General features: G+C 63.2%; 1 protein-coding gene across 1 annotated transcript in view; it reads left to right on the top strand.

Moving 5' to 3' along the window:
• The first annotated feature begins 226 nt into the window (after window positions 1-226).
• Window positions 227-16,021, top strand: part of LOC122385094 (proline-rich receptor-like protein kinase PERK2) — a 31,145-nt gene continuing 15,350 nt past the window's right edge. Inside the window, exons 1-2 of the mRNA XM_043373102.1 lie at window positions 227-349; window positions 9,310-9,565. Coding sequence (XP_043229037.1) covers window positions 9,445-9,565 — 121 coding nt within the window. The 5' untranslated portion in view covers window positions 227-349; window positions 9,310-9,444. The remainder of the gene's footprint in view (window positions 350-9,309; window positions 9,566-16,021) is intronic.

Here is a 16,021-nt window from a genome sequence, read left to right on the forward strand (position 1 = left end):
CGCCCGCCACGGCCCCGCCCGGCCCTTTAGCGACGCGGCCGCCAACCAATTAAGCGCGTTAGGGCGGCCGGCGGCGGCGGCGCGGCGGCACCACACCGGACCGATTGATCCTGGCCCCTTATTGTTGTTGTGTAATTGACGCGGGCGGTGGCGGTGCGGTGGCGGCGGCGGCGGCGGAGCGGTGCGCGCTCGCGCCGCGCCGGCCGGGCGGCGTGTCGCCGCCGCCGGTGGCCGGCCGCCAGTCTGCGGACGGCGTCGGAGGAGGGAGCACGTCGCCTGCGCACGAGCCCGCCGCCACACGCCGACAGCGACCCGTCGCCCCAGACGAGCCGCCTCACAGCAGGTCCAGGTGGGTGCCAGAGCTGGGGAGGAGCAAAATTTGAGTCTAAAGGGCGGGAGGCATGTGAAATGAAAAAATAAAACTGGGGAAGTTTCGGAATGATCCGCTCGGTTTGTTTTGATTATGGTCTGTTACTTGTGTATGAAATTTTATTTTGTTTTGCGATGTGCTTCTGATGAATGCTAGATGCTGCCTAAATTTGCACCCTTTAAGAAATTTAATGAATGTTTGGTTGCAGAATGCTTGTCGACTTTTTAATTCCCCGACTCTGTTTTTGTTTATTTGATGTTTCGTTGTTTGCAATTAATAGCGTTTTGTTGTGTCGCTGGTTGAATTGTTACACTTAATGATAACGACGCTAATGCCTGTTAATTTATTCAACCACCTAGGTAAGTTTCTGCACTATAACCATTGCAACTAAAACCTTAACCGTGACCAACGGTTAGTGAAATATTATGAATGGACGTAAGGCAAGCGATGATTAAGAGGCTTATAAGGGACAATTTGTCACGAATTAGCACGGGCTAAGTTCGACGTTTAAATTTATTTGCCGGTCACAGGCCCACAGGAATTATATTTAATTCGTTTGGCCGTTAACCGCCGGATGGCTGGAACAGAGCGAAGATGATGTTCCGTCTACCTATGTCACTGGATGTTCAGGGTTCTCGGTTCTACGTTCTTTATTTTATTGGATAAGCGTATTGCTAGCAAGATTTCAAAGGACTGTGGTTACTGGTTAATCCACAAATTATATGCCTTGTGTAGGTATCTAACCTATCGAAAAGGAATATCTAATCCTATAGGATGGTTTTTCGAACCTTTCGGACCTATTCCCCTTTATTTTCATCTATAAAATAGGTACCTATACTTTTATACCTACACTCTACAGGTATAAAAGGTATTTTATACCTATAGGTAGGTATACCTAACACTTACTTTTATCAAATGAGTTTACGATTTCGGAGAGAGAAACGAAACGTGAAGCGAGTCTCCTCAATGGTTTTCCATAGTTTGAACGTTTCGCCCACCTATATGAGCGTTGGTGTTGCCAGGTAAGAATTGCTCAGTGCTCACTGTCCCTTGTCCCCCCAAAATGCAGACATTAGCCGAGTTCTTCTATGCTTCTCAAATCTCAACTCACGAGGACTGCGTTCATCAGCTTTCGATGCCCACTCCCTAGCCGAATGCCAGTTGCCACGATATAATTTACCGGCACACCGCGGACTGAACTTCTGGCTTTACGTTTGGTTCTGTCTCATTCCTGGGACTGGAATGCAGATGTTGCGCCCAAAACAGGCTGTTTTCCGCACCGTTATAGGTGTCTATGCTTGAATCGATTGAAATTGTTTGATTATCCTGACTCGTTTCTCCAAAATACCTAAAATGCTGCGGACCTTTTGTCGCCCATCACATCGGAGCGTTTTCGCCAGGATCAGGAGGTGCTGCCTCACTAGGTAATGCCTATTTTTTTGTCAAAGTTGTACCTATCGTTTAATGTTTTATTTAACGTTTTTAGCCAACCCCTACTTTTGCGAAATTTGAACGTTCTGTCTATTGTTTGACTCAGAAAGGAATTAATTTAACATCGTTTGATTCCGTTTCAAGAGAGAAAAATAGGTAGGTACTTATGAATCGATAAATGTGCCGTCTTAGGTATTCACATAATTCGGTGCATATATTGCACCGCGGTTGATAAAATGCGTCGATTTTGGCGTGCGGTCGCGTCCACTTAGGTATTTGTGCCGACTCAGTGCGTCCAAAAACTGAGGCGGTCCCCAGGCACTGGGGCCGACTTCAAAAAGCGGGCTCAATACGATGAGAGTCTGTGGTCCAGGCCATACTTACACGGGCTTCAGGGTGACGCGAAACCTCATAGGTCTTATGAAAAAAATATAAATATGTCTAAAAAAAATATGGTCTCTTCAGGGAACATTTATATTATTATGACTGCGTTTATGTTTTGCACTGCATTTATATCATATGCAGCATTTTTACTTCAGTCCGTTTTCAAATGCGCCCGGGTCGGTATCGGTATCGTCGGGCCGAACATGCCTCGGTTCTCGTTCACCCGCTCCGGTGACCGCTCGGCCGTCTGTCCGATATACCCTGCGTCTGTCTGCCGTCCCCGTCTACCGTCTGCCGGCGGCTCGGGTGGCTCGTGCCGCGCTCGCGTGCGGCCTGAGCCCTGCCGCCGCCGCCCGGCCGTCGCGGCCGACCGCCCACAGTGGCCGCCGCCGCCGCACCGGGCCTTTCCCGACCGGGTAAAACAGGTGGTCTTCTGCCGGCGCCCGCCGCGCCGCCGCCGCCGCCCAATCAGAGGCCTCTTGCACCAAAATCCTCTTGCACCAATGCTTGTATTATTTTGCATCGTATACCCAGTCCAAGTCTCAAATGTAACAATTTGCGTGCAAAATTTAGCAAGCACATGTAGGATTATGTATTGGGCTATTGCAACCAAATTTACCACCGTTAGCTTAGCTTATTCTGAAACCGGTTTTTCGATTTTACCTAGCTAGGTAGTTTGGTGCAAGAGGCCTCTGCATTCATCACGGCGCCGATCACCGGTGCTGATTGGCCGAGGACGCCGTCCGGTCGGCCAGGCGAGCCGACTCGGGACCCGCTCCGAGCGTGGTCCGCGCGGCGGCCGCACTGATTAGGGCCGGCGCGGGAAGGGCCCGAATTAGTGGCGAGAGGTGCGCCGCTTAGTGGAGCGAGACCGGCCCGAACCATCGCCGTCGGGTGGGTTTGCTGCAGGCTAGAGACGGCGCCGTGCCGGTCGGGTCGTTTGCGATGTCGGTTGACTTGGGCATGGACAAGAGGCAGACAACGTCTAAAGGAGTTATTTGTCACGAAACGATTGATAAATAACTCTGGGTAAAATCTTATTATTTTCTTAGGCGACATAAAATTTCACTTCTTGTGAACCTGGTTGTACGTAGGTGAGATCTTCCATCATGTTGGCTGGAGGAGGCACCGGGTGCACCTGTAAAATTACACGCGTAAATGATAGCGATATCTCCGCTGGCATTAGCGCGGCCGATCTGACGGCGGGCTGCCGAGTGCCGGCTGGCCAACTTCGGGCCGCTATCGGCGGTAGCTCGGCGCCGGGCGACTCGGCTCGGCTCGGTCTCGAGCCGCCGGGTTTATCGGACCATAACCGCGCCACTCGGCGGCCGCTGCCGCGCCCGGAGCCGCCTCCCGGGAGAAAAATGTCCGATTGAATGTCTGGCATGCGGCGAATGCCTGACGCGCGCGGCGCTCCGCCGGCGCCGCCGTCCCGTCGCGGCGCTCTCGGGTCCGGGTCGGCGGGCGGCGCGGCGTCCCGCACTGCGCCCCGCCCCGCCCCCCGGCCGGGACGGCGGCGGGCCGAGCGGGCATGTCGTGCGCTCCGGTGGCTCCCGGGGGCCCGCCGCCCGCCGCGCCGGCCGCTCGCTCGTCGGCGCCCGCCGCCCGCCCGGCTAATCTGCTCGAGTGCGCCGGTCGGCGGCGGCGGCGGCGCTGGGCAGCTGGCGGCGCGGCCATCGCTCGCACCGACCGGCCGTCATTATGCAGACACGGCCGCCGGCCAGGCGCGGCCGCGTGTGGGCGACCGCTCGGCCACCGAGGCGGCGACCGGACCTGGCCGCGGCCCGGCCGCTGATCGATGGGCCGCTGGCGCGCCCGCAGCTGCCGAGCCGTCGTCTGTCCGCTGTCCGGAGGCGGCGGCGGCGTCTGGACGCGTGTCGCGGCGGCCGCCCGCCCCGGCCGCGGCCGCCTGTCAGCGGCGGATGCGACTGACGTCAGAGGCGGCGGCGGCGGCGGTGCGGCGGTGCCGGTGCTGCGGTCGATAGGCCGGACGCTGACGGATGGGCCAGGTGTGAGCGCCTCGCGCGGCCGCCCGACCGCCGAGCACCGGCCCCGGTCGCCGCCGAGCGCCGGCCCCGAGCCGCCGTGGCAGCTGTCACCGACCCGGCCGCCGACCGACCGCTTTTTGCGCACCGGCGGAGGCCAGCCTCGCTCGACCGCGACCCATGCCGCCGGACGGGGAGGGTGGCGGCCCGTGGCGAGGGGCTAACCGGGTCACTGGGGGCGACAGGGGCCCGGAACGGGCCGAGTGATCGGCAGCGGCCTCCGGGAGAGCCTGGGAAGGGGAGACCCACACCACCCCTCTGTGGCACGCGCCGAGAATCGGGGCGATTCGGCGGAGGAAGTCGACAGGGGAGCGACGGAAGGGGAGCGCCGGGAGGCCGGAATCCGTTCCCCGGGGGTCGTCGGACCGCTGGCGGCCGACAGCGGTCGTCTCGCAGCAGCGCGGCTCGTGCCTGCGGAGGCGCTGCTCGGGAGGGTCTCAGCGCGCCGTCCAAGATGGATGGGCTGCCAGCAGCGGCGGGCCGGCGCCGCTCAGCGCTCCCACCGCCCCCGGACCGCCCGGCCCGACCGGCTCGGTCGGCCCGGCGGCGCTCCCGCGGTGGCGGTGCGCCGCAGACGAGGTGTGAGCGCCCGGTGGCTCGTGCAGGACATCGTGACCAGCGGACACGCGGCGGCGCTGCAGCCGTGCACCGCCTGCACGCTGCACATCGTGCACAGTCTGCACACGCCGCCGCCGCCGCCGCCGCCACTGCCACATCAAAGCGGACAGCCGGCCACGTCACGGTCGGCCCGCCGCGCCGTCAGCCGGCCAGCCTCGGCCGGCGCGCGGCGCGGCGGTAAATCACCGCCGGACCGCGAGCTGTCGCGCGCGGTGGCGCGCCCGGCTGCCTCGCGGACCGGCCCGGGAGCGGAGCGGTGCGGAGCGGCCCGGAGATCCTGTCAGGGCGGGCGGCGGCGCCGAGCGGCGCCGAGCGGTCGCCGGGACCGGTAGCGGCCGGCGCGATGGACGATTGAACAGGCAGGGGCTGATGGATGGGGGAGAATACGGGGCAGCGGTGCGGTGCAGCGGGCACGGTGCCGCACTGGAACAGCTCCGTCCGTGTGGCTCACATGACAGCGTGGGGTGGCGCTGATGGGATTAGAGCGCGGGGCTGTGTCGCTGCAGCGGGCCCCGCCGGGAGGGCGGCAGGCGGCGCCGGCTGGTACGGCCGCCGCGCGTCTGGTCGAGACCCGGGGGCCGCTCGGCTGCCGAGGCTCTGCGCCTGACGGCCAGGCCTGGCGGTGACGGCGGCCAGGCCAGCCGCTGCGGCGCTGTGTTTGTTTTCCGGCGGCGGCCGCTCTGAGGGAGAGCCATCAGAGCCACCGGCGGCCGGCGCGGCGGGGCGGCTGGCCGGCCTCCAGACGGCCCACAGCGGCCACCGGCGCGGCACAATACACAGGGCGGCACCGACCGGCGGCCGGCGACCGGTCAGCGCCGCCCAGCCGCCCTAATGGCGCCGGCCGATTACGGGCCGCAGCCGCCGCCGCCGCCGCCCTAATGGCACCGGCCGACTACCGACCGACCGAGCTCCGCTGGCCGGCCGGCCCACTCCCCGCGGCCCTGAGCCGCCCACACTGCCGGCCCCCGCTCGGCGCGGCCACCGCAGGTGCATCACGGACAGAGCAGCCCGGAGAGGGCCTCTGACGGGCCACAGATCAGCACCGCGGTCATCCGTCCAACGCTCACATCGACCGGACCGATGACATCAAATTTGACCACCGGCCTCGCCCGGTACCGGCCGCGGAGCGCTGTTATCGGCGGTGGGAGCGCCCGTTAAAAATCACCGACAGAGGCTCCGACAACGTGATGCAACAGCGCCAGGTGGCGGGTACCGGCACGGTAGCCGGCGCGGCCGCCCGGTCAACCGCCGCGCCGGGCCGGGCCGCGAGATCCGCCGAGACGGGTGATGTCACTTCGCTCGGTCGGCTGTCATGTTTCGGCGATCGGCTGGTCATGTCGCGCCTCGACGGCGACTCGGAATGGCTCTGAGGCTACCCTGGGTGACTCGCAGCGGTTCCAAACAAAGTCAGGGCCTCTCGGAGCGAGACTGCAGTGACTCGGAAAGGTGAGGCGGTGCTGATAGATTCGGAGTTTCTTGCAGCGACTCGGTGGCCCCATTAGCACCTGAATGCATGCAGCGTGCATTGTGAGTCAACTCCTGGGCCATGACTCACTACTCAACAGGAGCAGCGGCCAGCGCGAGCTCTCGTGTCCAGCCGGCGCGCTGCGGGCCGCCAACACCGCCCACCTGTCACGCCCGATTTTAATAACGAACAAAACTAAAACGGAGCGCCTGGGGGCCGGTGCCGGTGTCGGCGCCGCGACGAATTGGTGACGGATGGACGGCGGCCGGGTGGCCAGTCGTTGGCGACGCGACGGCCAGTCGTTGGCGACGCGACGGCCGCTTGGGGAATCGACTGCGGGCGGCGGGGCGGTGCAGACCGACAGCCGGTCGTCGAACGGTCCGGCGGCCGCGCGGTCTGTGTCGGCGGGCGGTCGGCCGTCGCCGCCGCCGCGCCCGTCGCTCGGAATCGATAGGTCGGTGGGAGAGTGCGACGGCCGGTCGCCGCCGGCGGCGCGCTGATGAAAAACGGCACCGACACCGCGGAGTCGAGCCGGACGCGGGCTCGGGACAGTCCCCTGGTGGCAGTCTGAACTGGTCTGAGCGGTCGGCCGGCCCCGAGGCCCGAACGCCGTGCCGACGGGCGTGGTCGGACACCGCGGACCCGACCGGCCGACCGCTCCCGATCTCTCGACCGCACCCGAGCGACCCGAGCGGCCGGGCGGGCCTCGCTGTCCCGACTCAGTTCGATGGGAATCCAGCGGTCCGAAGGCCGGGGCCGACCCGGGCCCAATTGGTGGGCCCATCGAGACTGCTGTCATCCGTGCTGACAGTCCCTTACTTTAATCAGAGTGAGGCTCTGATGAAAGATCAGCGTTTAACGCCAGCGGCATCGTTCCGATATGCTTCTCTTCTCACCTCACCGTCTGTCCGATATAGTATTTTGTCCCGTCCCGTCCTAGTGTCCTGTCCTGCCTTGTCCTGTCCTCTTCCGTGAACTAAGTTTTTTTCCCCTATCGCTAGTCGTGAACTTCCGTCTCCTGTCATTCCTGATGCTCTACTGTCCGTCCCGTCCCACCCACATAACCAGCATGACAGGCTGCTGCCCCGCCGCGGCAGCCCCGACTCCAGCTCTGTCCCCGACTCCAGCCCCAGCCCAGTCCCCGGCTCCGGGCCCTGTCCCTGTCCCGGCTCCGGCTGCGGCGCCGGTCTCCGGCCACTAATGAGACACTGAGCCGGCTCATTACGGGCGGCACACCCGGCCGCAGCCGCCGCCGCTCGTCGGCTGTCGCTCGGCTGGTCTCGCGGCGGTTGGTTGGTCGGACGGAGCGCTCGGTGGTTGGACGGTCGGTCGCCTCGTATTGTGGTCAGATCAGATGGTCGGGCGGTCGTTCGTTTGGCTGGTTGGGCGGACGGTGTGCCGTCGGTAGTTTGGTCGGACAGTCGGCTGGTCGAGCGGTAGTTCGTTTGGTCGCCTGGTCGGTCGGCTCGCTCCGCGGTCGGTACAGGACGGTTGGTAGGTCGGTCGTTTGTTTGGTCCGATGGTTGGTCAGACAGCTGGCTGGTTTTCGGTTGCAGGCTGCAGTCGGTCGAATGGTCTGACGGATGGCCGGTCGGATGGTTGATCGGTCGAGTCGCGGCTGGCCGGTCGACGGGCAAGGTACACGGCTTCGTAATCGGTCGGTCGGTCGGTCTGATGGTCGTTCATTTGTTTGGTCGATCGGCTGGTCGGTCCGCCGATTGGCCGGTCGGCTGGCCGGACGATCGCGGGTCGGTCGGTCGGTTGGTCTGGTGTCGTTCATTTGTTTGGTCGTTCGGTTGGACGGTCGGCTGGCCGGACGATGGCGGATCGGTCGGAATGGTCGTTCATTTGTTTGGTCGTTCGGTCGCTCGATCGGTAACTCACCAAGTTCATACCGTCTTTTTATGTTGTTTTGTAAGTTGTCCTAGGCCGCTCATTGAGTGGTTGCTTGACTTGTCGACCTTTTTTTGTTCGGTGTTGCTTCATGCTCGCCAATTGGACATGTTCTGTTTTCCCTGCTGTGTGTCCGCACTTATTTGCGATTCTGTCGTGCATTCTTTGTGCGCATGTTCCTCTTTCTCGCTCGTTTTCGGCTCCTTCCGCCTAGTTATTCCTGGCTCTCGCTCTCTTTCTCCGGTTTTTAGTTCCTCAGTTCCCGGTTCGCGCTTTGGTGCTGCTTTTATACTCCAGCGGTCGATTCGTGTCCGCTGTCCGTCCCTGCTGTCCCGCTGTGCCGCTCTGGTCCGCTGTCCGGCCCCGCTGCCCGTCCCCGCTGCCGCTGGATCGGTCGTCGGTGCACTCACTCACCGGGCCTACCGGGCAGCCGCGGTGGTGGCGACGGCCCCGACACGAACCGCCCCGCCCCCGCCCCCACCGCCGCCCCCGTGTCGCTCCATTTGGCCGCGGCCGCCGCCGCCGGGCCGCGCGCGGTCGGTCACACCCCGCCCCCGCGTGCCGCCGCGCCCCGGCACTGCTCGGAGGGAGGGTCAGGGCGGCACAGTGGGTGGGTTTAGTGCTCTGTTTACCGGCCGAGAACGGGGACCTGTTGGGAGGTTTATTTGGACGCCGACTGTGGACGGTAGCGCACCTGCCGCCGTCGGCTCTCCTTCAAAACGACTGCCTTCGAGGCCACGCTCGGGTAATGCTCGATTGACGATTTCTGGTCGGACAGCGAATGGCAGCCTGTTGCTGTTTTTGTTTGTACGCTGTTTGTAATTCAGTCGTTAAATTGTTCGTGGTCGGCTCGAAAATGAAAGTCGTCAGCAATTATTCGCCATATTTAGGTTAGTTAAGAAGGCAACACCGTTTCTGGCAATTCCGTTTCCAGTAATGTTTTCATAATGATTTCTTAACAATATTTTACGCTTTCCTTTTTCTTAGCATTATTTACGTTACAATATAACGATACATAGAGGTTCCCTGTGATTGGTGACCGAACCAATATCTGCCTCTCGAATGAAGTGCTCTAACGCCTTCCCCGGCCGTGTCATTTCCAGGTGTCGTGCCGCGTTCCGTGATGTTCGTCCGCGGTCAGCGCTCGACCTGAGTCGTCCGCCGTGTACCGCTCGCCGCCCCCGCCGCCTGCACCGCCGCCGGAGTCTCCCGGAGCTCGCCGGAGCCGCCCGGACCCGATGGACTTCCGGGCCGCCGCGCTGCCGCCGCCCGCCGCCCACATGCCGGCGCTCTTCAGCCAGCCGCCGGCACTGCCGCCGCCGCCCCCGCCCAGCCAGGCCGGCCTCTTTCTCTACCCAGGTGAGTTCGCCGACAGTTCTTGGTGTCGGTAAATGTTATGTTTTAATTATTGGTAACTAATTGAAACAGAACTAACCTCTCGGTAAAAAAAATATGATGCGTGTCTTCCGATCGAATTCGGTCCAATTTTTTTTTCGAAGTCTCTGCGTCGCGCGCAGATATTAAAATGCAGGGTTTTTGCGTTCGAAATGGTTAGTCTACCTATTGTTAGATCGGAAATTAATATTTTGGTTACCTAACGTTATTGTTGAACTAAATTTAAATTATCAGCATTTCAGGAGGCTTGATTTCAATGGTATATCATACTACCGTTAGATCGTGAAACAATTTTTTTTTTTTGCCGACCTTCCGGTGCATTATGTGTCGGCCCCCGCTCCCTATAGCTCCCGGCTGCGTGCTCGTCCCCGTGCGGCCCTGCGCGGTGTGGCCGGCCGCCGCACCTCTGGCCTATCTCTCCTCTATCGCCATGCGTCACGGCTGTCGACCGGCCGGGTGGCACCGGCGGCGGCGGCGGCGGCGGCGGCGGCGGCGCGCCGGTGATGACACAGTGGGGGGCGGGCGGGGCGGGGCGGGCGCGCCGACCGCCGGCTGGCAGCTGCCGCGGCTCGCCTCGGTCGGCCGCGCCGCGCCGGGCCGGGCCGCGTCGTCGGCCGATCGGCTAGATGAATCACCCACCGGGACGGGCCGACGGAGCGGCCCTCGCCGCGCCCCGGGACCGCCGGACGGCCGGTGCGGAGGCCGCCGCTGCGGTCGCCGGCGCGCCTGCCAGCCCAGATAGGGCGGCGAGCGCAGCTGAGATATGGAGATGAGAGCGCGCGCCGCCGGCGGCCGGTGTCGCGCCGCTGTGGGCCGCCGCGCCGGCCGGCCGGCTGTGCCGGTGAGATACGGTCCGGCGCCGGCCCACTGACGGCGGCGCGCGGCCTCCCCCGGCGGCCGGCCGGCGACCAGCCAACCGTGCAGCCCGTCAGGCCGCGAGCCGGCGACACGCCCGTGCCGCCGACGGTCCCAGAGGCGAGCCGCCGCCGACGGCCCATCCCTCCGACGGGGTCCGTCAGCCGTCGGGGCCGCTCGCGCCGGCCGGCTGGCGCTGGCGTGCGGCCGCCGCCGACGCGTGACAGCCGACAGCGCCGCCGCCGCCCGGCCGGCGGCCTTAATTGCGCGTCGGCGGTCGGCCGTCGCCGCCCCGGGCCGGGATGGCAGCGGGGCTGAGTGACGGCGCTGGGGGGGGGGGGGCAGAGGCCGGGCGCCCGGGGCAGAGAGCGGAGCGGCGCGCCGTCGGCGGCCGCGGCTCTGCGGGCGAGCCGGCGGGGACGGGCCGGACGGGGGAGCTGAGGCGTGAGGCGAGAGCCGGGACCGAGACTTGGGAGTCGAGAGCGGCGACGAGGGGAGGGGAGGGGAGGGGTGAGAGCGCCGAGCGAACGGCGGCGCCGGCTGAGACCGGCCGAGCGAGACACAGGGACGGACGGCAGGTGCCGACCGGAGCTGGGAGCTACAGATCGCAGCCAGAACCGACGCAAGGGCGGCGGTCAGGAGGACGACACCTTAATATTGCAGCTTGTGTGAGCCTCAAACCACCCAAATGGATCTCGGCGACGAACCTTGGTGCGGCTGAAGACTGGCACGGCCCACCCGGCTCGGCGGCGCCCGCCCGTCCCGGGACGCGCCGCCCGGCGGCGGCCGAGGACGGCCGACCTTTGACCGCACCGTGCCGCGCCGGCCGGCCGCGCGCCATTAGTGCCACGCGGGGGTCAGCCGGGTCGGTCAGGGGTCACCAGGTGTCGGCCGGGGTCGCCCGGGCTCGCCTGGCGACGGATGTCGGAATGGTTGATCGGCTGCTCGTCCGCCCGCGGCGCCGGGCGAGCCGAGCCGAGCCGAACCGCGGGTGGGTAAAGGTGAACGGATGGCTGGCCGAAGACGGCGGCTACTGTATCTGCGCGGCTGCAGCTCCGGGTGGGGCTTTAGTCTAGCTGTAGGGTGTGTCTGTGGTCTGCGGCCGCCCGACTATGACCGCGGCAGCAGCTGCCGCTCTGTCGGCGGTACACCGGGGTGCCGGCGGCGGCTCCGCACCTGTCCCCGACTCGCCGCCTCCCATGGCGGTGCGGACAGACCTCGGCGATCGATCCCTGTCGCGCAGACAGACGCCAGTCGGGACCAGGTGGACGCCGACGGCTACCGTTACTGACTGCGCTCGTCCGCTCGCATGGCTACCCATAGGTGTCCTGTATAGCCTCTCCCAGCTGGAGCTCGTATCTACCTGGCCAGCGACGACGCGCGCGCGGATTACATTTCAGTTGCGCTAGCTCCGCCGTCCGGCGTCCACTCATGTGGCCTGTCGGTGGTCATCTACGCAGAGCGGGTCGGTCCATTTGCTCCCGACTCCCGACTCCGATCCGGGCTGACCCGGCGGTGTGGTCTTGGTGCCTGCCATTTGGCCCCCGGCGCCGCTCGAGGCCGGTCGGTGGGTGGCCGTTGGCCGGCTGATTTGATTGGCGCCGACCAACTTCGCCAGCTGCCGGCCCAACTTCTCGCCGCCGCCGCCGTCGGATCGGGGCGCCGCGGCCGACTGCCGACGGAAGCCCACCCTCGGCCGGCGGGAAATAGATCGTCGGCGGCGGCGCCCGACGCCCGGGTGCGGCGCCGTTTTTATTCTCCCGGCGGCTGCGCTCGAGCCGGGCGGCCAATTTCGCCGTGCGGTGCTCCGGCTCGTCCCCGGCGCCATTCGATCCAATTCGTGCGGCGCCGCAGACGGAGGGGCGGCCGTGGCACGACGTCGGCGGCGCGGCCGTCGGCGGTGGCGTTGGTAACGACAGCTCAGCGCCGGGACTATCGGCGCTCGCCCACGCGCCGCCCGCCGCTCGGTCGGTTGGGATTACCGGCGGCCGCCTGGCCAGCGGGGATATATCGCGGGCTCAGCGACCGCCGTCGGCCGCCGGTCGGCCCGTCAGGTCGGCGGATTTATCGGCACTGGCCGGCCGAGCGCTGCCCGAGCGGGCGGTGCGGCGCCGCCACCTCTGACGGTCGCCGGGACCGCCCGGCGCGGCGGGGGGCCAGCCGTGTTTGTGGCTCCGCCGCGTGGTGCCGCCGCGGCCGGCCGGGCAGGGCAGAGGACGGGGGTGTTTGGGTACGGGCCGCGGCCCGGTAGCGGGCGGGAAGAGGGCAGGGGTGACGGCGATCACGTCACCGTTCTACCGTCCGCCGCTGACGTCGTAGTCGTATAAGCTTACAGTAGGTACCTATTTATGCCTGCTTAATTGCAAATTACCATTTTATTAGACGGAGGCAGTGGAAGCGGATTCGGGTATACATTTTTCTGAAAAATATAACAATGCGCTATTATATTTTCCTCACGAGCCGTATTTTCCTAATATATTTGTCGGCGGCGGCGGCGGCGGCGGCTGGCGTGTCGGCGTCCATTTTCGCGGCGGTCGGGTGTCGTGGCTCGTTATCGCGCCAGACAGGTGTGTGCCTGACGCCAACACGCCACCGCGCCGGGCCAGGCAGCCGCTCGGCCGGGGCCGCCGGTGCACGTCCCGATCGGCCGGCGGCGCGCGTGACGGCCACATCGCCGCACAGCGCCGTCAGCCGCGGCTCGGTGAGCGGTGCTTTTTGTGGCGCGCCGGCCGCAGACGTGGCGCGCCGCCTGTGACATATCCGGCGAGCCGGCGACGGCTGTGGCGCAGCAGCGGCGCCGGCTGTGGTCGGCGGGGGGGGGGGGGGGGGTTTGACCGCCCGGTGGCAGGCTGTCAGAGGCCGCGACTGCTGATCGCCAGTACTGTGGGGGCCGCGTGACAGGCAGCGGTGTTGTATATTTTGTATTTTTGCTTCGTTCAATCCTACTAGAATCTACTGTAACTATATAAGTGCCATCTATTTTTTATTATTAACATTATTCGAGGGAGTAAGCAGCTAAACTTTCCCACGCAAGATGCTATACGGGACGGACGGTAACTCACTATCCAGCACCACTCGAAGCTCTCTGGCGCGCTTCGCGGCGGCCGGCGCCTGCCGATCGGTCTCTGTCGCTCGCAGTCCGCCGCCGCGCCGCCCGACTGCCTCACTTTATCTTCCACGGCCGCCGAGAGTGCAGCGGCCGGCGGCCGTCCCCGGCGCCCTCTCCTCCCGCTCCGTCCTCTGCACGGCCGTCACCGTCCAATTACGGCGAATCCCGGTCAGATCGGGCGCCGCCGCTGCGGATCGGTCGGTCGGCGCCCGCCGCCCGGTCCCGGCCCGGCGCGCTGCTCAGCCGGGCTTTCACCGGCCGCTCCGCTCCGCCGCCGCCGCTCGGCGCCGGTGCCGCTCTCGGGAGCGGCGGGCGCAGCTGCTTCTTCATTAGCAGTCGAGGGGCGGTCGGCGGCGGCGCGGCGGCAGATCGCTATCGGGCGGCGGCCGACCGGAACCGAGGCGGCGCGGGCGGGCGGCCCGCCGCGCCGAGCCGACCGAGCGAGCGGGAGCGGCGGGAGCGGACCGACCGAGGCCAGGGCCGCCCGCCGGCCGGGCCGGCCAGGTGACGCCGCCGCCGCACCACTGGCGGATCCTGGGGGGGGTCCACGGGGTCATGACCCCCCCCAAAAGGTCTGAGAGGGTCATTTGACCCCCCCCAAAAGCCGAAGACCTAAATGCGCTATAGACGCCGTCTTGCATGCTCAAAATCACCTGTCAAACACTTCTGAGCTAATACCTTTGTTTTTCTGGATCGTGTTGCGTGAAAAGGCGTATTGAAGACCAGAATCTTACTCGTTTTTGTCTCAACCGTGCGAGCACCAGGGGATGATCCAGGAAAACTCCAAGGGGATGGTCATGAATTTAATTCGTGGTGCCCCTACCTATACGCAAAATTAAAAACTCAACGGATTTCGGTCACTTAATTTTGGTGATGTCCTATTTTCATTTTTTATTTTGTTTGTTTTATTTTTAGTGCCCCTGGGCCCTGGCAGGTCAAAATCACGTCTGAGGCGAAAGAAATTCACGGGAATCCCAAAAATCACGTCAGGACATTCAGGGCCCTCTGACCAGCCTGACAGCTAGGGCCCTTCTTACTTCCTGGGGCCTCCAGTGAATAACCGCTAGTGTCTGTGTCTGACCGCTAGGGCCCCTCTGACTCCTCAGTAGGTAGGAGGCCCTCTGTAGAGGAGGTCCTCTGTAGAAAGGAGGCCCTCAGTAGAGAGGAGGCCCCCTGTAGAGAGGAGACCCCTTTAAAGAGGAGGCCCTCTGTAGAGAGGAGACCTGCTGTAGAGAGAAGGCTCTATGTAGAGAGGAGGCCCTGTGTAGAGAGGAGGCCCTCTGTGGAAAGGAGACCGCCTGAATGCAGAAGGCCCTCTGAAGAGTGGAGACCCGCTGTAGAGAAGAGGCCCTCTGAAGAAAGGAGGCCCTCTGTAGAGAAGAGGCCCTCTGAAGAGAGGAGGCCCTTTGCAGAGATGAGGTCCTCTGGCTCTTTGAAGAGAGGAGGCCCTCTGTAAAGGAGGCCCTCTTAAAGGGAGAGACCCTCAGTAGAGAGGAAGCCCTCTGTAGAGAGGAGGCCCTGTAGCTTCTGTAGTTAAGAGGCCCTGTGAAAAGAGGAGGCCCGCAGTAGAGATCGGTGGTCCTCTGTAGAGAGGAGGCCCCCTCTGTGTTTTGACAAATGTTTTTGCAAATTTTTCGCGGCGCTTCGCGCCGCCGATTTATGTACATACGTACAGGTCAATACGAAATCTTGACTGTAATTACATAAACCAACCGTGTCAAATTGAATCAGAATTCATATGTGTGCTGTAAAGGAACTCCGGCTTGTACTGCAATGCTAAAAGGGTGGTAAAATTTGTGTTTTGGAGCTGTGTTTCGACACATTCTTTTGCAAATTTTCTCGGCGCTTCGCGCCGCCGATTTATACACCAATCAATAAGAGAGAAATAACAGTGACTGTAATAACACCAACCGTGTCAAATTGAATCGGAATTCATATGTGTACTGTGAAGGAACTCCGGCTTGTACTAGCATGCTAAAAAGGTTGTAATATTTGTGTTTTAGAGCTGTGTTTTGACAACTTTTTTTTGCAAATTTTTGCGGCGCTTCGCGCCGCCGATTCATACACAGGTCAATAAGAGAGATCGTGACTGTATGCTACTATTTACTAATGCATTAGGCTAAAAGTGAGGTAACTATATCTACTTCTGGGTTTTTAAGTCGGTCGACCCGCCTCCCCCCCCCCCCCCCCAGTAAAAAATCTGTGGCGACGCTCCTATATAGGTGGGTTTCACTAACTAAAACTACTGAGCCGAGTGACTTACGATAAAACTTCATCTTATAAACGACGAAGATCAAATGTCATTTTTTGATCTCGACATACTCGCTCCCTACCCCCCCCCCCCCCCCCCCCCCCCGGTCGTCAGAATTCATTCACCAGACCTGGTATGTCGGCCGACTGGTGACCCCCCCCAAAACGACCCCCTAGATCCGCCCTTGCGCCGCACCAGATAGCGC

The sequence above is a fragment of the Amphibalanus amphitrite genome, unplaced genomic scaffold (genome assembly GCF_019059575.1).
Source record: "Amphibalanus amphitrite isolate SeventyFive unplaced genomic scaffold, NRLGWU_Aamphi_draft 000014F_arrow, whole genome shotgun sequence".
NCBI classification, from domain to species: Eukaryota; Metazoa; Arthropoda; class Thecostraca; order Balanomorpha; family Balanidae; genus Amphibalanus; species Amphibalanus amphitrite.